This window comes from Schistocerca cancellata, chromosome 3, assembly GCF_023864275.1.
Source record: "Schistocerca cancellata isolate TAMUIC-IGC-003103 chromosome 3, iqSchCanc2.1, whole genome shotgun sequence".
In the NCBI taxonomy this organism is placed as follows: domain Eukaryota; kingdom Metazoa; phylum Arthropoda; class Insecta; order Orthoptera; family Acrididae; genus Schistocerca; species Schistocerca cancellata.
In genome coordinates, this window is record NC_064628.1 from 166,609,545 (window position 1) to 166,618,498 (window position 8,954).

Consider the following 8,954-nt stretch of genomic DNA (forward strand, 5'->3'; position numbering starts at 1 on the left):
TTTGTGTGTAATTACCCCAAGCTTAGAGAGAAGTAGACTCTCAGTTTTCGAAGTACTCTGTGGTTTTCCATTTAAGTTGGACATAGTCACCCCAAAAAATTATCAGTAGCGTCTGCTCCTCTAGAAGTTTTACTAATGGTATGAATCATGATGGCTTATGGTGTACTTTTTTGAGTTGCAGTGACCTAAGGGGGTGATTATGTGAGAGGGAGAATTTGAGAACTGCACATATGTGGGGACAACCTTACTGTTGTAAAATAGCGTGTTAAAGAAAACACTGATTGGTTATAAAATTAGGGGTAAGTGAAAATTCATATGTTTATCACACGGACAGGATACAGGAGATGTTCCGTGGTAAAGAAACAGTAAGGAAACTTTTGTTACATACTTTCACGTTTTTGGGCAAACACCAGTGAGGTCTTACATCATTATCATCATTCGAGACATCTCAGTGGGCAAACACCAGTGAGGTCTTACATCATTATCATCATTCGAGACATCTCAATGACCAGTCGCTGATGCGGTCAAGCATTTTACAAATAAAGTACACAGCAAAAGACCACCAACGTTATTTACGTCGTCCAGACACGTTACAAGGTCCTCATTCTGTTATCTACACGTGAACTGTCATATCCATCATTGAAGTGTATGTCGCGAGATACTGCTTTTGGCACGTGTTGCGCCTGTGTTGCTCAATACCAGAAGATGAAGCCTTCCAAAGTTTTTCCAGTGACATGTGCGACACCATGTAACATACGACTGAACTTCACAAAATAGCCATATCATCATCATCATCTAGAAGTTTGTGATGCGATGTTCACTCGACGATAATGGATAAAATCTCTCGAAAGATTGCTGATAAAGCAAATAATTTTGGCGTTTGACCGATAATTTAGTTATTGCCAGTCAAACGTTTGAGTGCATTATATACCCGAACTCATAAGGCATTTTTGTAATAACTATTTGAAAGAAATTTCCGCTATTTGACTGTCAATTACTGTTCAATTATTTCACACAGTCATGAATTCGGCTTTGTAGCCATTCTTATATGCAATTTGAAATGTCACAAAATGTCCTATCTGACTAACATTTTGTGTCATTCCAACATGCACTTTAGAATGGCTGTTTATTTCAAACAGTCATGATTTCCGTTTTGTAGCCATTCTAAAGTGCATGTTGGAATGACACAAAATGTTAGTCAGATAGGACATTTTGTGACATTTCAACTTGCATATAAGAATGGCTACAAAACCGAAGTCATGACTGTTTGAAATAAATTAGTAGTATTTTGTAGTCAAATGGAGGAAACATCTTTCGAAAAGTTCTATATGACTATGGCCCCCCACGAAGAAAAAGTCAGTTTCTAATAAAATTTCGCTTGTGGAACATCAGTTTGAGAATGAAGTTTCTCAAGTACCTTAACGCTGCCAATGACAGCATACATAAAAATAATATTACACAAACAGTGGCCTAAGCAGGAATTGAGGAACGAAAACTACTTGACTAATCTACAGAAAACAAATATACACTGTTATAGTTACAGTATTTACTGGTCATCAGACGTTAATACAACTTGGGTTGTTAGTTTTCTTCAGGCAGCTACCATAAACATAAGAAATTTCTGAAATGGCAACATTTCCACCGTTGACTATAACTGTTGTTCATTTTTCGTTATTGGTGCAGCGTAGTATGTAGCTACGGTCCGGTCCAGGCAGCTACCGCCCCAATGACAGTATCCCAACACCTGAAATTGACCAGTAGCGGAGAATAAAGAATAATTGCAGTGAACAGCGGAAATGTTGTCATTTTCTAAATCGTTGAATCTGAGCACCTGGGAAAAAATGTTGCGTCGACAGCAAAATAACCGAAGTAGGAGGAGCCGACTCTGGGAGTTCCAGAGGTTCAGTGTATTCCACGTGACGCGAATCTGTGACAGGTGACCAAGTTCAGAAATTTCCACTGACGTAGCACAGGTATCCAGTGAGAATGTCTTCAGAGTCTACTGACTGTCACCGAGCACTACCGACTAAAACCCTTGGCTGTAAGGAAGGTCGAAAGGACGTATTAGGCAGAGTAGAATGGAACGAAGTGTTTTAATGGGAGTCCAACGGCAGTGGCGGGTACCAGAGACTGGCGTAGAGGTGGCTGCCCCACAAGAAACTGGCATTGTGGGATTTTACTGACCACATTTCCAAAGCGGATTTCGGCTCACCAGTCGGTCCTGTTAGGCGAAATATTTTGATCTGCGTTTCATTGTCTTCCTTTTTACCGTCTTGCTCGTGGTGTTCCTTTCATGGCGAATCGAATTGGTTCATCGTTCCTGTGATTTTTGTTAATTTTGATTGACATTTGTGACATGACGAAGCTGGCTGGCAGTATTGTGAGGCAGATCTATCTCTTCAGTACAATATAGGAGTGGTCTACAAACTTTTGCTTTACATATTTCTCATAACAGACGGTATATGAGTGGTTAGCCCACCTTGGAGCTTAGACGGACTATCTCATTCCACAATTCCGAAGTGTTAGTTGGAATCTAATGATAGTTTCACAGGCGGTTCCTCAATCCACGCATCCAGTAGGACTGTCAGTTTATAAAGCTGAGTTGTAGTTTTGGATATAACCATTCACCGGCAGTACTAGCAGTGGAGGGTACGCAAAGCGTGTCGGGGAACCCAGAAAACATTGCAGTCATTGTAGTAATGTGGATAAGAAACGATTCATGTGTCGTCTAGGTGGGCGTCATCATTGGATTTCTAGCCAAGGATGGAAGCATTTCCGAAACTACTACGTTTGTATACTGTTCGCGTGCCGCAGTGGTTAAAGAATGTTGTTCATGGCAATTGGTGCTATCGAAAACCGTACTGCTACATGGGACATAGATGGGAGGGTTGAACGACGGCAGCGGAGATGTGCACGAGGGAATGCATGCACAACTGCTGAGCGACTGACCACCCCAATGAATCAAGGGTCTACGAACAGTGTCTCGTCAACGAATGTTTGGCTAACGTTGCTATGGATGGGCCTTTGCAGCAAGCTTCTGGTTCATGTACCCACGCCGACTGCTGTTCACTGGCGACGAAAGCTCGAATTTGCACGCCAGTGCTGCAACAGGACGTGCAGTGAGAGGCGGCAGGTGGCCTTCTCAGATGAATCATGTTTTGTGCTTCATCGGACAGATGGGCGTCGGCGTGTACAGCCTGAAACGTCTGAAAGCAAATACCCTGCAATAGCTTTGGTCTGGGAAAAGGTTTCGCGGCATTCACTGGCCGATCTCGTAATTCTAGAACGCAGAATTGTTCAACAAAACTATGTACATTTATCCTTGTCTACAGGACACGTTGTCTTCAGTCAGCAGGACAACGAAACGTGTCACATAGCTCGCTGTTGCGTGTGTGTTGGCCACCAATCTCTCCAGATTAAAATCCAGTCGAGAATATATGGGACAATCTCGATCGGGACTTTCGCGCCGTGGATCTGGTATCAAGCGCACTGAAGTCGCCGTAGCCCCACATCCCTGTCGGTACCTTCCAAAACCTGATTGAGTCTCTTAATGCACGTCTCGCAGCAGTCCGCATCGCAAAAGACGATTATTCAGATTTTTGACAGTTCGACACATTAATGTGAAGCGGCAGTTTATAAGTTAACTAATTTCTTTCTGTTGTGTTAGTTCTGAACATTAATGATTTATTCAGGTAGATACCTAAGTATTGTTTCATTGCTGATCAATGGATATCTTGGTCAAGTATTTGGAGTGCTCTAATTATTAGTCCTCTCCTTTCTGTAAAAAGGTCTGAGACTCTTTCTATAAGGTTTTAGCTTCATTTTGTTGTCTTCTGGTCATATTTCGACGATGTATACTTGTTGATGGTGTTAGGACAGCAACCAGCCACAAATTTACTTTGAGTTCCTTTATTCAAAGGAAACCGTTACCGGTTTCGAATCGTTGCGATTCATCATCATCCTTTGAATAAAGGAACTCAAAGTAAATTTATGGCTGGTTGCTGTCCTAACACCATCAACATTTGTCTTCAAAAACAGCCACGGTCTCCAACATGTCAGCATATGACAAAATTGCATGATGTATACTTGGCTTTCTACTCTGTTAATGAACTATTCCATGTTTCGTCCCGTCATAAGGAACACAGTGTCATTTGCGAATAAACTGCACAGACCGCGCTGTAGCGCCAGCAGGTCGTTAAAGTAAAGGTCGAATAGGATGAACGAAATCACACATTTTTGAGGCACACATTCTTGCGGTGTTTTGACAGCGGATTTCCTCCCATCTACGAAGACGCAGAAATTTCTGTATTGGAGGAGACCTACGCTTGTTCTAAAGGTATTGCAGTTTTCGTAGTTTACCTGGCGGCCGACTCGCATGGCCAGGACCGATGTGTAATAACTATTGCCGCTTGTAACGAAGCAGCTGAACCCACGATGTTCACAGTCTCTGCCATCAAATGTCTTCTTTCATCAACGACAAAGGCACACTCTAAAATATAAAAAAAATGACGGATCACGAAGGAACTATCCGCTTGGGACGGATATCGGTAGATGTGATGTACATGCACAGACAAAAAAATCGTTACAATTTCAGAAAAATTGGATGATTTATTCAAAAGAAAGAGCTTCAAAAATTGAACAACCGAATGACGGATTCGTCCACCTCTGGCTCTTATGCAAGTTATTCGTCTTGGCACTGACTGATATAGAGTTGTTGGATGTCGTTAAGCTGGATTTCTTACCAAATTTCATTTGGAGAGTTAGATCGTGAAACTGCACAGCTGGATGGAGGGCCGTCCCCATAGTACTCCAAACGTTCCCAGTTGCAGAGAGATCGAGTGACATTTCTGGCCAAGATAGGGTCTGGCAAGTACGAAGACAAGCAGTAGAAACTCTTTTCGTGTGCAGGCGGGCGTTAGGTTGTGAAAATATATGGCCAGCATGGCTGGCATTGAGGGCAACAAAACGGGAAGTGAATATCGTCGACGTACCTCTTGCTGTAATTGTGCCACGGATGACAACCAAAGTAGTCACGCAATGAAAAGAAATGGCACACAGAGCTGGTTTCGGGCTGCATGGCGGGCCACAAACACGTTGGTATCCCACTGCTGTCCGGCGCTTCCCCTATCATCGGGCCTCAATTCTAATACAGTCAATGAGATTCCAGGCTGAAGACGCGTCTGGAGACGCGCCGGACAATGGTGGGATACCAGCCAGACTGTCGGCCATCATACAGCCCGGCATGGAGAAGTGATGGCCTATGGCGCCATTTCATTTCGTAGGTGGTCCCTTAGGGTATCATCCGCGGCTGCCTCAAAGAGTTTGTATTGCGTGTCTTCGTCCTTGTCAAACTCTACATTGACCAGTATGGTCACCGATAACTCTCCGGAATTCAGAACATTTGCCGGCCGGTGTGGCCGAGTGGTTCTAGGCGCTTCAGTCTGGAACCGCGCGACCGCTGCGGTCACAGGTTCGAACCCTGCCTCGGGCATTTATGTGTGTGATGCCCTTAGGTTAGTTAGGTTTAAGTAGTTCTAAGTTCTAGGGGACTGATGACCTCAGATGTTAAGTCCCATAGTGCTCAGGGCCATTTGAACCATTTTGAGAACATTTGGAGCATTATGGACAGGATCCTCCAACCAGTTAGGAATGTTTGAGGATGTAACGAGGCAACGGGACACTATTTGGCACGATATCCCTCAGGAAGACACCCGGAACTGTATGAATCAGTGCCAAGCCAAATAACTGCTTGCGCAATGGCAAGATGTGGACCAGCGCGTTACCGACTTGCTCAATTTCCATCCCATTCGGATATTTCCTTCTCTTTTTGTATTAGACTTAAGATGACCTCCGAGGGAGGAGCAGTCTGATTTCGCTAACGGCAGCTGTTGTTGTGGCAGTGGCCGTGGCGGCGGCGGTGCCCGACCTGGGCCCCATCATCACGCTGGTGGGCGCCGTCTTCGCGTCGACGCTGGGCCTGCTGTGCCCGGCGGTGATCGACAGCGCCACCTTCTGGGAGACGGCGCGCTGGTGGCGGCACGCGCGCAACGCCTTCGTCTGCGTCTTCTCGCTGTTCGCGCTCGTCACCGGCGTCTACGCCAGCCTGCTCGACATCATCGCCACCTACTGAGGCGCCGCTGCTCGACACTTATCCTACCGCATCGCCCGGGGCGTCGACGCTTGTGTCACGCGAAAAAGCACCGTCCACGTTCGCAATCACGGACAATAAAAAGCTGTTCACTTCCTCGTGAAGGAGTCGGCTGAAGATTTACCTGTTGCCAGTGAAAGCGACTGAGGCTCCAAGTGTCTCGGTACATACGTCCACACCGAAAACCTGATGTATTGCGTCACTTTGCAGTTAACTGTGCCCTCCAACCTACACAGGAGAACACGAGGAATCGATAAAAGTGTGAATGAAAACTTTAAGAGAGCGCCGTAAGTACCTCTATTCGTGGCAGAGTCTGCACTACACAACTTTCTTAAGGTAATTCTAAATGATAGTCGAACGAAAGTTAGCTGCAGACAGTCTAGTTGTGTGAAAGCTTAGCAGTGCACATATGTGCAGCTTCCATTACGTGTTACTGGTTCCACTGCAAGAGAGCTGGAGCTGTCTTTTGAGAAAGTACAGAACGGAAATGGCAGCATTACTGTGCACCAGCATTGGGTATTTGCCAATAACAGTAGGAATTATTCTTACATCCGCAATGAAGAAATCGAATTGTTACATTGTCAAGAGGTAGCACAAACTGTGAGTGTAAGACTGTTTACTGAATGCAACTCTTTGGTAGCCTTCATCTCCTCCTCCAGAGGGGCCAACACCATCAAGTGTCGAGTTACCGAACAAGAGAAACGCGGAAACACTGATGCAGCAGTGCGTCAGGGAAAGTCAGATGGAAAGCCTTCCCGGTGCAACGACTCAGTGCCTCCATCTGACCACTCTCGTCGTTCGCACATGTTGTAACGTACACTACAGTCCAGAAGCCTGTGTCACAATTGAGATAGTCAGCGATCTGATTTCGTGCGAACTTGCAAAAATGTAATTTTATTCATAATTTTCGTTATTTGGCAATAGGTGAAAAATTTCTAAATGTGCAGTATGTCAGAGCAGCACCAAGTACCGATAACGGAATAGACGTTCTCGTAACGCTGGAATCTGCCTAGCTGCTGCTGCAGACTAACAGTTTAGTACCTGATATCGAGTTTTACACATCAATAATTTGAATGCGTCGAACGTGATATCTTTAACGCTGTGTGTAAAACAATGAAAAATATGGGACTAACAAGAAACTGCGTCTGGACGTTTGAAAAGACGGATCTTAACTAACTGACCCGTCGGTAATGCCGAAAGAGCTTTGTACAGTATTAACTATATAACAGTTTTTATACCTGTGATAATATTTTATAGTAACATTGACAATCCTAATAAAATTTTGTTGTTTATGCAATACTTATTTCTTAAGCAAAAACCCTGAAGATGTAGAGTGCTTTTCTCTGAAGTAAGAAAGAACCATTTGATCGAATAGCTCAAGAAATACTTGGATGACGTCACAGTCGGAGGACCAAATCTAACATGGCCAACTGATACTGAGTGTTAGCACGTAGTGCAAAAAGTATCATTTCGAACGAAACCAAATAAAAATTAAAACATTATTTACTGCACTAACAGCCACAAAGAACATGAAAATATAAGAACCAAATCCATCTGAGCACAGCATATGCACGCACACGCACACGCACACGCACGCACACACGCACACACACACACACACACACACACACACATACACACACACACACACACACACACACATACACACACACACATTCAGTTACACGAGAGAGGTCAGAATGTTTTCTGTAGTCTTCTCAAGTACACTACACGTCGATCATTCAATGATACATTGCACGAAATAAGTGACATGCTGATTACCACGTCCGCGCCGTTGAAGATGAAATTTGAAACTACCACTGCCACTGTTGTACTGTTTACAAATATTTTCAAATTGTCTGAAACTTATCGGTATCACCCCTTAAATTATTTTCGCAATCCAAAGTATTTCTTGCACCTTGGCCACAGTAATTCACCCACTCGTGGTGAAAAGTCTATTTCGCAAGAAATCCTCAGTCTTTAAGGTCATCATTCACCTCGGGGAAATTAGCAGTTGTACAGAGATTATCGAGGACAAAAAATCTGCAACCAACAAACGGTACGTAAAAATTTGGAAGAACTGCTAAAGCATTTCCTGTGAGGAATTTTCTATCAATTCTCGGACATTTACGTAAGATATAGCGAAAAAATCGACAACCAGCTGCATAATAGAATAATTCCTTGACCGGTTTTCGGACATAGTGCCCTTCTTCAGAATGTTATACCAATCGCATTATTTGCGAGTGTCAAACCGGTAAAGAAATTAATTTTCTGTTATGCAATTGATTTCAGATTTTTTCGATGTATACAACTACAGTTCCTGAAGATGGATAAAATACTAAATTTACGTAACTTTTTAAGCTCTCGCATGACTTTACACTATTTGAATTTTGAGAGATGATCAACACAAGTTTAGATGCTCCCCTGGTGTCCAAAAAGCTGCCACCATTATTTCAAATGCACCATGTTTTTCGATTCGACTGAAGCATGTAAGTATGACTGCGAGGTTTAGAGTTTTCATTGGCTACTGTTCTGAATATTTTAAAGTACTTCTTTCCACCAAAATTTGCACCGTATTAGAGATTAAGGAAATAGAAAACATCTTTTCAATAGAGAAAGAATTTGTTGGAAGCATTCGAGGAAAGTGCTTGCCTTCAGAAAAGAGATCGTACACAAGAAACATATGCAATATCTTCTACTTGGTTAAAGATATTTTGATAGCCACTGTTTGTCCTTCCAAAGACAACTGGCTACATCCAGCATTTAGCAGAACTATCTTCTCCTGATATGAAAACCTTTAACCTTC

The 8,954-nt window shown here is 43.4% G+C and overlaps 1 protein-coding gene across 4 annotated transcripts in view; it reads left to right on the top strand.

Annotated features, from left to right (window-relative positions):
* LOC126174790 (proton-coupled amino acid transporter-like protein CG1139) overlaps nucleotides 1-7,440 on the top strand; it is a 248,479-nt gene extending 241,039 nt beyond the window's left edge. For all 4 annotated transcript variants that reach the window (XM_049921158.1, XM_049921159.1, XM_049921157.1 and 1 more), the window contains one exon: nucleotides 5,901-7,440. In XM_049921158.1, the coding sequence (XP_049777115.1) occupies nucleotides 5,901-6,130 (230 nt within the window). In that variant the 3' untranslated portion in view covers nucleotides 6,131-7,440. The remainder of the gene's footprint in view (nucleotides 1-5,900) is intronic.
* The last annotated feature ends 1,514 nt before the right edge of the window (nucleotides 7,441-8,954 follow it).